Source organism: Mercurialis annua, linkage group LG3 (genome assembly GCF_937616625.2).
Source record: "Mercurialis annua linkage group LG3, ddMerAnnu1.2, whole genome shotgun sequence".
Lineage (NCBI taxonomy): Eukaryota > Viridiplantae > Streptophyta > Magnoliopsida > Malpighiales > Euphorbiaceae > Mercurialis > Mercurialis annua.
Window position 1 is genome coordinate 3,052,617 of NC_065572.1, and position 14,969 is coordinate 3,067,585.

The 14,969-nt window shown below is 36.6% G+C and overlaps 3 protein-coding genes across 5 annotated transcripts; 2 read left to right on the forward strand and 1 right to left on the reverse strand.

The window, feature by feature from the left end:
* Nucleotides 1-2,530: 2,530 nt before the first annotated feature.
* LOC126671372 (pentatricopeptide repeat-containing protein At3g22470, mitochondrial-like) lies at nucleotides 2,531-4,062 on the reverse strand. Its single transcript, XM_056104931.1, has 4 exons — nucleotides 3,355-4,062; nucleotides 3,222-3,272; nucleotides 2,824-2,886; nucleotides 2,531-2,644 (listed from the first exon to the last, which is right to left on the reverse strand). The coding sequence occupies exons 1-4, from the start codon at nucleotides 4,060-4,062 to the stop codon at nucleotides 2,531-2,533; spliced, it is 936 nt and encodes a 311-aa protein (XP_055960906.1).
* Nucleotides 4,063-4,438: 376 nt separating this feature from the next.
* Nucleotides 4,439-8,004, forward strand: LOC126673641 (probable nucleolar protein 5-1). Of its 3 annotated transcripts, none has more exons than XM_050367865.2 (9): nucleotides 4,439-4,545; nucleotides 4,766-4,874; nucleotides 4,973-5,014; nucleotides 5,096-5,275; nucleotides 5,367-5,531; nucleotides 6,129-6,329; nucleotides 6,541-7,038; nucleotides 7,124-7,258; nucleotides 7,347-8,004. In XM_050367865.2, the coding sequence occupies exons 2-9, from the start codon at nucleotides 4,797-4,799 to the stop codon at nucleotides 7,767-7,769; spliced, it is 1,722 nt and encodes a 573-aa protein (XP_050223822.1). In that variant the 5' UTR covers nucleotides 4,439-4,545; nucleotides 4,766-4,796; the 3' UTR covers nucleotides 7,770-8,004. The 3 variants fall into 3 exon arrangements, with proteins under 3 accessions (XP_050223822.1, XP_050223824.1, XP_050223823.1); XM_050367867.2 differs by having other exon boundaries at nucleotides 4,451-4,545; nucleotides 4,754-4,874; XM_050367866.2 differs by having other exon boundaries at nucleotides 4,464-4,565.
* A 721-nt stretch (nucleotides 8,005-8,725) lies between these two features.
* On the forward strand, nucleotides 8,726-14,275 carry LOC126671374 (pentatricopeptide repeat-containing protein At1g63080, mitochondrial-like). The gene is made up of 9 exons (XM_050365143.1): nucleotides 8,726-9,676; nucleotides 9,788-9,844; nucleotides 10,052-10,118; nucleotides 10,175-10,231; nucleotides 10,369-10,400; nucleotides 11,119-11,193; nucleotides 11,584-11,660; nucleotides 12,796-13,220; nucleotides 13,315-14,275. The coding sequence occupies exons 1-9, from the start codon at nucleotides 8,726-8,728 to the stop codon at nucleotides 13,905-13,907; spliced, it is 2,334 nt and encodes a 777-aa protein (XP_050221100.1). The 3' UTR covers nucleotides 13,908-14,275.
* Nucleotides 14,276-14,969: the final 694 nt, after the last annotated feature.

Consider the following 14,969-nt stretch of genomic DNA (forward strand, 5'->3'; position numbering starts at 1 on the left):
TTTACACTTCAAGACATGTAAAATTTGTCGATGACGAGTACCCATTTCGTAAATCATCAGTACCACCATCATCCCCTTCGCCTCACACTAATCCAAATGATTGGTGCACCATGTCCATACCCATTCTTACTAACGCAAACCCTGCACCTCCCTCGACCCCATCCGTCAATGATCAACCTCACACCAAACCACCCATTACAATTGTTTACTCTCGTCGAAATCCTTCTCCCAACCAACAAGCTACATCCAACCCCTCTTCGCCCTCGGATCCGAACCTATTAGACCCCACCTCTACCACAGCTACTCCATCTTCCTCCGCTGACGCCACCTCTATCCATCAACAGCCCATCCAAACCTGCCCTCCACCCAAGTCCACTGCTCCGCCACCTGCCAAAACAGTCACTACTCGCCTCAACAACAACATTCGTAAACCCAACCCAAAATACGCTAAAGTTGCTACCCTTAACCCGTCTCCTGACAATCTGCCCAACACCGTAAAACAGGCTCTAATACTTCCCCAATGGCGTAATGCAATGCACGACGAGTACCAAGCACTTGAGCAAAACCACACATGGACCCTCGTTCCTCGCTCTCAATCACAAAATGTCATTGGCTGCAAATGGGTATTTCGTAACAAATATAACCCGGATGGCACCCTAAAACAACACAAGGCCCGACTTGTTGCTAAGGGTTTCCATCAACGACCGGGTATCGATTATACTGAGACATTTAGTCCTGTTATAAAACCAACTACTGTTCGTCTTATTTTATCTCTAGCTGTTACAAAGTCATGGCCTCTTCGTCAATTGGATGTCAACAATGCCTTTCTCCAAGGCAATTTGACCGATAATGTCTTCATGATTCAACCACCCGGCTTTGTTGATCAAACAAAACCCGACTATGTTTGTAAACTTCATAAAGCAATCTATGGACTAAAACAAGCTCCTCGAGCTTGGTACACAGAATTAAAAACCCATCTACTTACCCAAGGTTTTAAACAATCTATTTCAGATTCATCTTTATTCATTTTACAAACCAAAAACACTTGTATTTATATGCTAGTTTACGTTGATGATATTATCATCACCGGACCAAATCTAACACACCTACAAACGTTTATTACAACATTATCTAAGCGATTTTCCTTAAAAGATCTTGGACCACTGTCGTACTTTCTAGGCTTAGAAGTTATACCAAATGAACTCGGCCTACACCTAAACCAATCTAAATACGTTCACGATCTCCTCACCAAATACACCATGATTGAAGCCAAACCAAATACTACACCTATGGCTACCTCTCCATCACTGCTTCGCGAAGACCATCTACCCATTCACGACCAATCAACTTATCGCGCCATAGTCGGAAGCTTACAATATCTATCTCTAACTAGGCTCGACATTGCCTTTGCTCTAAACCGCTTAGCTCAATTTCTTCATCACCCCACAACTACTCATTGGGCCGCTTTGAAACGTCTACTTCGCTACTTGCAAGGGACTCAAACCTTCGGCATCCAACTGCATCGTAATTCACCACTTTGTCTTCATGCATTTTGTGACGCTGATCACGCAGGCGACAAAGACAACTACATCTCCACAACAGGCTACATCATTTACCTCGGTCGCAATCCTATTTCCTGGTCCTCCAAAAAACAAAGGGGTATAGCACTCTCCACGACCGAAGCTGAATTCCGAGCTGTCGCTTCCGTTACAACTGAAACACTTTGGCTCCGCAACCTACTCACCGAGCTTCACATCATCGTCAGCAAATCACCAGCCATTTACTGTGACAACATTTCAGCTACACTTTATGCCAAGAACCCAGTCTTTCACTCTAGAATGAAACACATGGCTCTCTCCTTCCACTTCGTCAAAGAACAACTTCAACTCGGCCAAATTCGCATTCAACATGTCTCCAACAAAGATCAACTGGCTGACATTCTCACCAAACCGCTGCACAAGACTTCATATCATGAGTTACGAACCAAGATTGGACTCACGCATCGGACGTCCATCTTGCGGGGGCGTATTAACCATATCAATATAAATCAGAAAATCCTTACCAATATTGACAGTCAAACAAATCAACAATCATCCTATCAATCATCTCCTACAATCAAGGAAAATTAATCATGTTCATATTACAAATATAGGAAATTTATATTAGTGTATCATTGTAATTATATCAATTATTCTTGCTATACTTAACATTGTAATCCTATAAATATGTACCTCATTCAACAGTAAATATACACAATTTCAAAAACATTCAGCAACCTTGTCTTATAAACTCCACATGCTTCAGTGATTAATTTCTTGTTAGACGTATATTACTAGTTGTAGTTTACATGTGACTCATTGTTGCCACTTGCCAGCAATTTTAATGTGGTATTACATACCAGGCAACAGAGTCTATTATAGCACAAGGATGGGATCACAATAGTAAAATATATTATGACATTTAATTTAACTACGGAAATCGCAAAGCATATATTCAATAAGAATACCTTGTCAGGGCTGAACTTCAGTTTCTACCTAGACAGACTAGGAGATAAGCCCAAGCTCAATGGAGTCAACATTTGAGCACTCAAACCAGATATGAGAACAGCCTTTTCCTCCCCAAGAATTTGAACTGTACTCCCACGCTGCTTTGCAAGATTTATGAGCAACTAGACGAGCTACGACAAGCTCTACGACGAGAGCAGTCAAATTCGGTGCAATGATGTTTATTTATCCTGCTTTTTAAATAATCATACAGTTGACCTCTGTCTTCAGCTAGTGATAAACCTGGTTACAAAGTTCTCAGGATCTTCATCAAATCAACTTCAGTTCCCATCGATATCAAAGCTGCTTCCTCCGGTTCGGTCTCAATTTCTTCTGAAAGTATCTGTGAAATTTGAAGCATATGATTGTCATCATATTAGACGCAATAAACATCCACATGTTCACAAAAAATTGTAAAAAACAGCCTTTTAACATAACCCTATTCAGCATTTAAAACAATGGTTTTAACTATAGTTTTAAAGATAATGCAAATTTGAGGAATGTAATAGAACCATCAACATGTAGTGAATCTTTATGTTGTCTTGAGATACATAATTAAAGAAGCAGATCTAATCATTTCAACATTTGTTGGCTAATTTAATCATCTTAAACGAGATTCCATAGATACACTAATTTGAACTTATTAGATAGTGAGCTAACCATCAATGTGAAACAGACTTGATATGCAGGGATAACAAGAAATACGATGAGCTTAACAATTAGAGGCAACTACAAAGTACATGCCATTTTATAATGAAATCGCCATTTACAAAAAACTATCAAAAGTATTTTATATAAAATCTCATTTTACCTCAACTGAGCCTTTATCCTTAAGATCAAGTAGCTTTCTCATAGTGCCATCATCAGTGGACAATACATCTGCTACCAAGGATAATGTGGTGGCATCTGCACAAAATCCCTTATCGCGCATTTCTTCAATAAGTTGTTTTGCCCCCAGCAGATCGTTGTGCTTGAGAAATCCTTGGATAATCACATTATATGTGCAACTATCTGGAAAGCAACCATCCTCGATCATTTTTCTGAAGACCTGGTAGGCTTCATCTAATAATCCTTCTCTGCATATTCCATTGATTAGTATATTATATGTTTGAGCATCAGGCTGCAATCCTTGAATGAGAAATCTATTGAACAAATCTTTAAACTTTCCAGCTTTACACAAACCATCAATTAAACTGCTGTAGATTTCACAATTAGGTTTGAACATACTGTTTTCCATTTCATGAAATAGAGCCAATCCGGCATCGAAATCCCCGTGTTTGCAAAAGCCATGTATCAAACTTCCATAAGTTGCTATATTGGGAGAAGGGCCAATACAAGGCATGTCGTTAAAAAGATCACGCCCATCCAAAAGCCTTCCTGCTTGGCATAAGCCATGTATCATAGAAGTATAAGTAACAATGGAAGGTGTTATATCTTTAAAAAGTTGCTTTGCATCATCTATTCTTTTGTTTTTGCAGTACAATTTAATCAAGATACACTTCATCAGGTGTGCAGGCATTGCTTACCATCGTGTCAAATACAATGAATTGGTTCTGCTGACAATATCCATCTATGAGTGAATTGTAAGTGACCACATTTGGCTCTATCCCCCTCTGCACCATTGTTTTAACTATTTGGTTGACAACGCATTCTTTGAAGTAAACCAACGGCAACATTGGATTTTCCAATTTTACATAAGCCATCGGCAATAATACTATAGGCATAAACATTAAGCTGATATCCCTTGCCTTCTAAATCATCAAAATTTTACTTTCTAAACAAAGTCCAAAATCGGAGACCGTTGAGATAAGTTTTAAACTTTAGGGACAATTGGAGAATCGAGTAGAGTTGGAGGACTATTAGAGAAAATTCACCCCTGAAATGTTAAACTAAAAACGGTGCGTATAGGGTTCGCCTCCCACATTCTAAAACCCTAGACTATACCCCAAAATTCACTTGTCTTTTTTCTTACACTCAAGAACAAAATCGCAGGAGTGAAGAGGTGAGACTAGCTTTCCCCTGGTCTGTTTTAATTAACCCTAGAATTACCTCACCATGTTGTTCATGCGTTGTTCACAGGATTTTTTTACTGATATTATAGTGTTTTTTTTTAATTTTTATGCTTTATTAATACGTTTAATAGCTTGGTTTTGCTTATAACTTGATAAAGTTGAGGTAAATCACTGTAGGATTGTGATAAAAATTTGCAGTTAATTTTACAGGTTGGTTTTGAGGTAGAGATAGAAAAAAAGGATGCTTGTTTTGTTCGAGACACCGGCGGGGTTTGCCCTGTTTAAAGTATTGGATGAAGGGAAACTATCTAAAGTTGAGGTAAATCGCCATAGGATTGCTGGTTTCGAGTTTGTTTGTAATAGAGAAAATGGGGTTTTGTTATGGTGGTTATCTGATTTTTCTGGTTTTTACTGCAGGACTTGTCGAAAGAGTTTGCCACAGCGGATTCTGCGAGAAAGGTTCGTGTAGTTTCTCCACGTTGACATGTCAATCTATTAGCTATGCTATGCGGTATCTCACTTGTATTCTATGAAAACCAGGTTGTCAAGTTGAAAGCTTTTTCGAAGTTTGAGAATACGTCGGAGGCTTTGGAAGCAGCGACAAAGATTATTGAAGGAACAGCTAGCAAAGGTCTGCGGAAGTTCTTGCGTGGACATTGTGATGGTGAAATCTTAGCCGTGGCCGATTCAAAGCTTGGAAATGCAATCAAGGAAAAACTGGTGTGCCTGCATCTCTAATAAGCATTTTCTTTTTTGCCAATCATGCTATGATATTAGTAGGTTTGATTTTCGGGTGGTTATTGTGTTGCAGAAAATAGACTGCGTTCATAGCAATGCTGTCATGGAATTGATGAGGGGTGTTAGGAGTCAGTTGACTGAACTTATATCTGGTCTCGGTGCTCAAGATTTGGCTCCAATGAGCTTGGGTTTATCTCATAGTCTGTCTAGGTACAAACTGAAGTTCAGCCCTGACAAGGTATTCTCATTAAATCACTGCTTTGTGGTTGCCATGGTTAAATATCATAAAATGTTTTTCCTGTTGTGATCTCATCCTTGTGCTGGCAACAATGTGTAAACTGTAAACTACAAGTATTACACATTTACAAAAAATTTATCACTGAATCATGCGAAGTTAACTTGTTTGATATATCTCTCATAGTAGTTTCACTGTATATGATCCGTATATTTCTGACCTGCTACCACTGTAAACTACAAGTATTTTACTGTATATGATTCATTTTATGAGGTAAGGGTATATACGTTCTGTTGCTGAATTGCATCCAATGAACTAATTGTGGACTTTTAAGAAAAAACCTACAAATGGAGAACAACACTTTTCTTTATTGTTATCGAATAAGTAGAATGCTTATAATTGGTCTATTTGCTGTTTTTGTTCTAAGAAAAATAATTTTGCTGGAAAACTATTTGAAATTAAATGATTATAGGCTGTCCGGAATATTTAGATATACTTTCTCCAGATAAGATGTTATAAATTGTATTTTGCAAAAGGCATCTAAAGGATATATAAATTGTTATTGCGTAGTCGTCATTCCATTTAATTCTATTTGTTCAGGTTGACACAATGATTATTCAAGCTATTGGATTGCTTGATGATCTTGATAAGGAGCTAAACACATATGCAATGAGAGTTAGGGAATGGTATGGTTGGCATTTTCCTGAACTTGCTAAGATTGTACAAGACAACATCCAGTATGCCAAAGCGGTGAAGTTGATGGGTAGCCGTGATAATTCTGCCAAGCTTGATTTCTCCGAGGTAAAGATATTGACTTGGATATGTTTTTTTTTTTTGGCATGTCAAGTGTCTTTTAAGCTTATGCCATTTCCTGGCCAGTGGCTCCACCTATATGATATTTTTATCCATATTATTAAGTAATTGAAGTCCAAAGTCCTTGGGTATCATTTTATTTAGACATGCAAAATACACATTCAAAGTTATACTTATGTGACTTTTTGAAATTTCATAGATACTCTCAGAAGAAATTGAGACTGAACTTAAGGAAGCAGCTTTGATATCCATGGGAACTGAAGTTAGTGAAGTTGATTTGATGAACATCCGAGAACTTTGTGACCAGGTTTTATCTCTATCTGAGTACAGAGCTCAGCTGTATGATTATCTAAAAAGCAGGATGAACAGCATTGCACCGAATTTGACTGCTCTCGTTGGAGAGCTTGTTGGTGCTCGTCTAATTGCTCATGGAGGCAGCTTGATAAATCTTGCAAAGCAGCCTGGGAGCACAGTTCAAATTCTTGGGGCTGAAAAGGCTCTTTTCAGAGCTTTAAAGACAAAGCATCCAACTCCCAAGTACGGTCTTATTTTCCATGCATCTTTGGTTGGCCAAGCCGCTCCAAAGACAAAAGGGAAAATTTCAAGGTCACTTGCTGCTAAAACAGTACTGGCAATTCGTTACGATGCTCTCGGAGATGGCGAAGATAGCTCTCTAGGACTGGAAAGCCGAATCAAGGTACTCACTTGATTTGCCTTAGCTTTTGTTCTTCATTTGTCTTCTGTTTTTGTTGGGAACAAATTTCTTATATATTAATTTGTAGCTGGAAGCACGGTTAAGGAGTCTTGAAGGGAGAGAATTGAGTCGGTCCGCTGGATCTGCTAAAGGCAAACCAAAGATAGAAGCTTATGACAAGGACCGGAAGAAGGGAGCTGGCGGATTGATAACTCCTGCTAAGGTCCATCTTTTTTCTCATCTTTTATTTTGTAGGCTTCCTTAGCATATTTGCATTATAAGTTTATTATAACTCTTCTATGCTTTCGCAGACTTATAATCCCTCTACCGATGCTATACTTGGACTAACACCAAACTCCACGGCTGGTAATGGGGAAGAATTTGTCCCGAAGAAGAGAAAGACAGATGATGAATCTCTTACTGATGGAGTAGCAGAAGTTGCTCCAACTACCGGTGAGCAGAAGAAAGATAAGAAGAAGAAAAAAAAGAAAAACGATGAAGAGGAGACTCCGGTGCCAAGTGGTGGAAATGGAACTGCAGAGCAGGAAGATGAGGGGGAAGCAAAGAAAGAAAAGAAGAAAAAGAAGAAACATAAAGCGGATGAAAATGATGCGGAAAATGCTGATGCAGGAAAAAAGAAGACGAAGAAGCGAAAAAATTCCGAACAAGCCGAAGAAGAATCCGAAATGCCAAGCAAGAAGAAAGAAAAGAAGAAGAGAAAAAGTGAGGCATAAGAAATTCTGGTGTGAGGTTACAGGATCTAGGCTGTAACTCCATACTGGTCTACTGTATAATTTTGTTTCATTTTTTGTTTAGTTTATTGTATTGTCTCTAATTAATTATGGACATGATAATGAGCTGTTTTGTCAGAATTGGACATACTGCGGAAAATTACATTAGCAATTTATTTGCATGCTATGCTGCGACCAATTCAAGTTTGAGTGATTATTCCTTTTCTATTTTTTCTCAGTTGGTGGCAGTGATTTCATCTTTGTAGCTTTCGGCTTATCTCTCTTGACGTATCCAAAAATATTTTATTAAATTTTATAGGTAATTTTTCATTTGATATTTAATGTTATAAAAATATGTAAATTAGATTTTCGTCAATGAGATGTATTGTTTGGGTCACCATGAGTAATGATAATTAAAAAATTGTACTAATAAATAAATAATTTTTCCATTTTTAATATTATTAGATACCATTTTGTAATAAAAAAAATATATTTAGATTCAAGTTTAAAAACCAGATAAGTATAAAAATCTAAATTTTACATTCACATTCAATTATATTTGAATTTGAATTATCATGAATCAAATCTTGTATCTTAAAAAAGTAAAGCATAAAATTATAATTCTACACACTCAATTTTCTTAAATAAATTATCAGTAAAAGAAACAGCCACAGAAATTTGCTGCGCCTAGTACATTATTCCACCATAAACTACACTCACTCCCCCTTACTTTTGGCTCTTCGCAATAAAAATAGCAGCAGCTGCTCAAACCTATGTGGATCATTTTTTTTTATCAAAGATGGTAATCGACTCTTTCGAGTCTCATATCGATCATCCACTTGTGCATAATGAGGCTCTGTAGGACCCTAAAACCCATTCTGTTGGTCGCAGCTGCACCTTCGGGTTTCAATAGTTTTGGGAAAATTGGTACCATATGTCATCTTCATACTTATACAAAAATGACTAATATTGATGATGCCCTACTTTCATTTAATACCATGCTTCACATCAACCCCTTACCTTCCATAGTTGAGTTTAATAAATTGTTATCTGCACTTGTCAGAATGAAACATTTTCAGGCCGTGCTTTCTCTTTGTAAGCGATTGGAATTGGCAGGACTTCCGTTTAATGCTTACACTATTAACATAGTGATGAATTGCTTCAGTCACTTGCATCGTGTCGATTTTGGATTCGCCATGCTAGGAAAAATCTTCAAAGGCGGATTTCGGCTTGACGTGATTATGTTTAATCCCTTACTCAATGGCCTTTGTTTACAAGGTAAAATTGCTCAAGCTGTCGAATTGTTTGATGATATAGAAGCCAAGGGTTATCAACTTGATGTTTATGCTTATACTTCTATTGCTAATGCCTTATGTAAAATTGGAAAATCCAGTGCTGCAATTAGTTTACTTCAAAGAATGAGAGAAAAAAGTTGTCAGCCAAATGTTGTGACCTATAATACAATTATCGACGGGCTTTGCAGGGAGGGTTTCGTTACCACGGCTAAAAACCTTGTATTAGAGATGAAGAGAGAAAATATATTGGCTGATGTTGTAACTTATAGCTCTTTAATTCGTTGTCTTTTCAATTTAGGCCAATGCAAGGAAGCTTTAGCTTTACATAATGAAATGTTTGATTGGAAAATCAAGCCAGATGTAGTCATTTTCAATGTATTGGTCGATGGTTTGTGTAAAGAAGGGATGGTTTTAGAGGCTCGTGATATAGTTGAAACAATGACGCAGCCGAATGTGGTCACTTACAATTCATTAATAGGTGGATATTGTCAGCAGAATCAATTAAGTGAGGCTAGAAAAGTATTTGACATTATGGTAAGCAAGGGTTGCACTCCTAATATTGTGACTTACAACATTTTGATTAAACTGTACTGCAAGAACAAAACGATGGATGATGTAAAACAATTTTTTAGTGAAATGCAGCATGAAAATATAATTGTTGCTCATAAAAATATAACACCTTCCGTAGTGGCTTTGTTTCATGAAATAGAAAAGAGTATGTTGAAGCCTGACTATGACAAAGACCGAAAGAAGGGAGGTGGCGGATTGATAACTCCTGCCAAGGTCCATATTTTTACTCATCTTTTTATTTTCTAAGCTTCCCTAGCATATTTGCAATATGACTCTTTTTACGCTTTCCGCAGACTTATATCCCTCCACCGATGCTATACTAGGACAAACATCAAACTCCACGGCTGGTAATGGGGTAGATTTTGTTCCAGAGAAGAGAAAGACAGATGGCTAATCTCTTACTGATGGTATGTTGCAAAGGAGGGTCCAACTACTGGTGAGCAGAAGAAGAAAAAAACTGATCATGAAGAGACTTTGGTGCCAAATGGTGGCTAAAGAAACCGTAAAGCTGGCAAAAATATTTTGCGGAAAATGCTGATGCAGAAGAAAAGAAGGCGATGAAGAAGCGAAAACATGACTATGAGAAGAAGAATAGAAAAAGTGAGGTGTAAGAAAATCCGGTATGAGGTTTCTGGAATTAGGCAGTATGTCCATCTAGCTCTGTTGCATAATTTTGTTCTATTCTTTTGTGTAGTTGATGTAATCTTTCTTTATAATTTCTTATAAACATATTGCAGAAAACTACATTAGGCCATTTATTTGCATACTGGTGATTTCTTTTTCATTTTTTCTTAATTAGTGGCAGTGCCATTATGTTTGAAATAAGAATAATAAGTTCGAATTTCTTTTAATATTAATATTATTAGTATACTTGGATGATTTATTTTGAAGTTGAGATTATATTTATATTTCATAGTTTGTAACTACATAAAAAAATTTAGCTGTTGTGCTGTTGGTTTATAGGTTTAAACAAAGTAAAAAAGTTGATGGAACTAGCTAATATATATATATATATATATATATTTCTTAATTAGTGGCAGTGTTCATTTTGTTTGAGAAACCATATGGGTTCACAGGATTATTTAGTGACATTATAGTGTGCTTTTTCGATCTCAGAGTCTGTGTAGGTACAAACTGAAGTTCAGCCCTGACAAGGTGTATTCTCATCAAATCACTGCTTTGCAATTGCCATAGTTAATATCATAATACGTTTTCCTTGTGCTATAATATACTGTTTTGAAGTTCATCTGTTGTTAAAATTGCTGGCAACAATGTTTAAACTGTAAACTACAAGCCTTACAACAAATTATTACTGAATCATGCAAAGTTAACTTGTACCTCTGATGTATAATACTTATACTAAACGTAATCCATATCCTTTTGACCTGCATTCGTTATGCCATTGTTGTGAGATAAATTTTTCTATAAGCTAGTGTAAAAGGTTCTTGACATTCTGTTGTTAAAATCTTTGAATATACCTTTTGCAGATAAAATGTTATAAATTGTATTTTGCGAAAGGAATCCAAAGGATATGTATTTTGGGAAAGGAATCCGAAGGATATGTATTTTGTTAGTATTATTTTAGTCGTCATTCTATTTAGGCTTAATATATAGTTTGACCCCTGAACTTGTACCCTTTTACCCATCTAACCCCCAAACTTAACGTCTCACCTATCGAACCCTTGAACTTGTTAAATAACCCGATTTGACCCCCAAACTTGATAAATACGTAAACATTGAACCCCTCCGTACACAATTTCTTCTAGAATGTTTCAAGTGACAGGTGGACACGAAGGGTTCAATATTTACATATTTATCAAGTTCAGGAGTCAAATCAGATTATTTAACAAGTTCAGAGGTTTGATAGGTGAGACGTTAAGTTTAGAGGTTAGATGGGTAAAAAGGTACAAGTTCAGGGGTCAAACTATGTATTAAGCCTTCTATTTATTCAGGTTGACACAATGATTATTCAAGCTATTGGTTTGCTTGATGATCTTGATAAGGAGCTTAACACATATGCAATGAGATTGTACAACTCAAACTTACAAAGTTGCAACATAAAGGAAAGTTGAGAAATTGGGTTTTGACATTTTTGTGTCCCTAAGACACAAAAATTCCGTTTTTATGCCTGAGATAGCGGGCTGCACACCAGCCCGCCATATGAGATGGCGGACTAGTACTAATTAGGGTAATTATAATCACCCTAATTAGTACCAGTCTGCCATCTCATATGGCGGGCTAGTCCCCCCAATCATTTGAGGCAGATAATGATTGGGCAATAATTGCCCGATCAGTTTGTTTTTTTTTTTAAAAAAAACTCTTATTTAAGCAATAAATTGTAATTTAGGCTAACTATTTTCAGACACTTCCGAGCGTTATTTTGTAAAGTTTGAAATGTTTAGAGTGTTATATTCCCTTTCGATTTTATGTCTACGATTCATCATTTTTAAACAAAAACCCAACAAAAAAGATGAAATTTTTGGTTCAGACAATTCAATTTGCAAACATGCAACAATAACTATAAGAATTTCACACAAAATTTAGCAATCTTCCAACAACATCAGCAATACTAGAGAAACAATAATTAATATCTGATGAATTTGAATTGAATTAACCCTTAATTCAATTCAATTCAATTTTACCTTACACTTTAACGAAATAATATTCTATTGGAATCTTGAGTCTGCTTATCTGTACGTAGAAATGTTAATCATAGGGTGTGCAACTGATTTAACCAAATTTTTTTGATAAAATTTTACTTTTCATATATCAACTTCCCTATTTTCTTGATCTTATGCATTTACACAGTTCATAAAACAATAACCCGAAAATAATTAACCTAAATTACAATTTATTGCTTAAATAAGAGTTTTTGAAAAAAAAAACTGACTGCCCAATCATTATCTGCCTCAAATGATTGGGGAGAGACTTAATTACTCTCTCCCCAATCATTGGGGGACCAGCCCGCCATATGAGATGGCCGGCTGGTACTAATTAGGGTGATTAAGCTAATTCCCTCTACTATCTTCATACTTACAGCAGTTCAAATCACAGCACTAGTAAAGTGAATTCATTCACTAATGTTGATGATGCCCTAGCTTCGTTCAATCGCATGCTTAACATCAAACCCTTCCCTTCTATAGTTGAATTTAATAAATTGTTAGAATGAAACAATTTGACACCGTGCTTTCTTTGTGCAAACAATTGGAATTGGCTGAAGTTTCACTTGATGTTTACACTATTAGCATATTGATAAATTGCTTCTGTCGTTTGCGTCATGTGAATTTTGGATTCTCTATGTTGGGAAAAATCTTCAAGCTTGGATTTCGGCCTGACGATGTTACTTTTAATCCCTTGATCAATGGGCTTTGTTTAGAAAGTAAAATTGCTCAAGCTGTGGAATTGTTTGATGATTTAGAAGGCAAGGGATATCAGCTTAATGTTTATGCCTATAGTATTATTGCCGCTGGCTTATGTAAAATTGGAAAATCCAATGTTGCCGTTGGTTTACTTCAAAGAATGCGAGAAAAAGGGTGTCAGCCAGATATTGTAACCTATAATACACTCATCAATGGCCTTTGCAGGGATGGTCTTGTTGCCATGGCTAAAGACCTTCTCTTAGAAAGATATATTGCCTAATGTTGTAACTTACAACTCTTTAATTCATTGTCTTTTCAATTTAGGTAAATGTAAGGAAGCTTTAGCTTTATATAATGAAATGTTTGATAGGAAAATCAATCCAAATGTAGTCACTTTCAATGTATTAGTTGATGGTCTTTGTAAAGAAGGGATGGTTTTAGAAGCTCATAATATAGTCAAAACAATGGCACAGAGGGGGATAGAACCGAATGTGGTCACTTACGGTTCACTGATTGATGGATATTGTCAGCGGAACCGATTCAATGAGGCTAGAGATGTATTTGACACAATGGTAAGCGAGGGTTGCACCCCTAGTGCTCTAACTTACACCTCTTTAATTCGTTGTATTGGCCCTTCTTCGGATATAGCAACTTACGGAAGTTTGATATATGGCTTTTGTAGACATGGGGATTTCGATGCCGCATTGGCTCTATTTCATGAAATGGAAAAGAGTATATGGAAACCTGATAATCCCTCTACCGATTCTATACTGGGACAAACATCAAACCCCATGGCTGGTAATGGGGAAGAATTTGTCCCAAAGAAGAGAAAGACTGATGACGAATCTCTTACTGATGGTGTAGCAAAGGAGGCTCCAACTACCGATTCTATACTTGGACGTACATCAAACCAATGATGAAAAGACTCTGATGCCAAATGGTGTAAATGGAACTACAAAGCAGGAAAATGAAGGGACAGCAAAGAAAAGAACAAAAAGAAGAAACGTAAAGCTGCGGAAAATGCTGAGGCAGGAGAAAAGAAGGCGGCGAAGAAGCAAAAACACGACAATGAAATGAAGAATAGAAAAAGTGAGGTTTAAGACAATCTGGTTTGAGGTTTCAGGAACTAGGCAGTAGTCCATACAGATACAGCTCTACTGTATAGTTTTCCTATATTTTTTGCTTAGTTGATGTATCTTTTTTTCTAATTTCTTATAGACATATTGCAGAAAATTACATTAGGCCATTTGTTTGCTACTAGTGATTTCTTTTTCATTTTTCTTAATTAGTGGCAGTGACATATGTTTGATATAAGAAAAATTTGTTTGAGTTTCTTTTAATTTTAATATTATTACAGGGGTGGAACTAGGGAGGGTCGAAGAGGGTCGGCCGACCCTCCTTGCTGGAAAAAAATTAAAAAAAAAAGAGTTTTTATGGTTTTTTAGTAGGGGCGGTTATAACCGCCGCTAGAAACCGCCCCTACTTGTGTTAGGGGCGGTTTTTTCTTTGTAGGGAGAACTACAAATTAACAAATTTACACCATATTTACAGCCGTTTGATTTTTTAAATAGCCGACGTAAAAAATTTCGACCCTCCTAAATTAAAGTCCTGGTTCCGCCACTGATTATTAGTATACTTGGATGATTTATTTTAAAGTTGAGATTATATTTACAATTCATAGTTTGTAACTGCCTAAAATTTTATAGCTGCTGTGCTGTTGGTTTATAGGCTTAAACAAAGTAAAAAAAGTTGACGGAACTAGCTGATATATACAGAAGAATTGCATTAAATGAAGAGGGTGTAAAAATTGCAGACGAGGCTTTGGTTTCGCATCTGCAAAGGTTGTCAGATTTGGAGAAATTACATGGGGATTTGGAGCTGATTTAGGTATTGGGTCTTGCTTAGAAGCTAAAGTACAAGAGAATCAAAGCAAATTGAGGATGATCAAGTTTTGGAGTTGAGGAAGAAATTGGGTGATA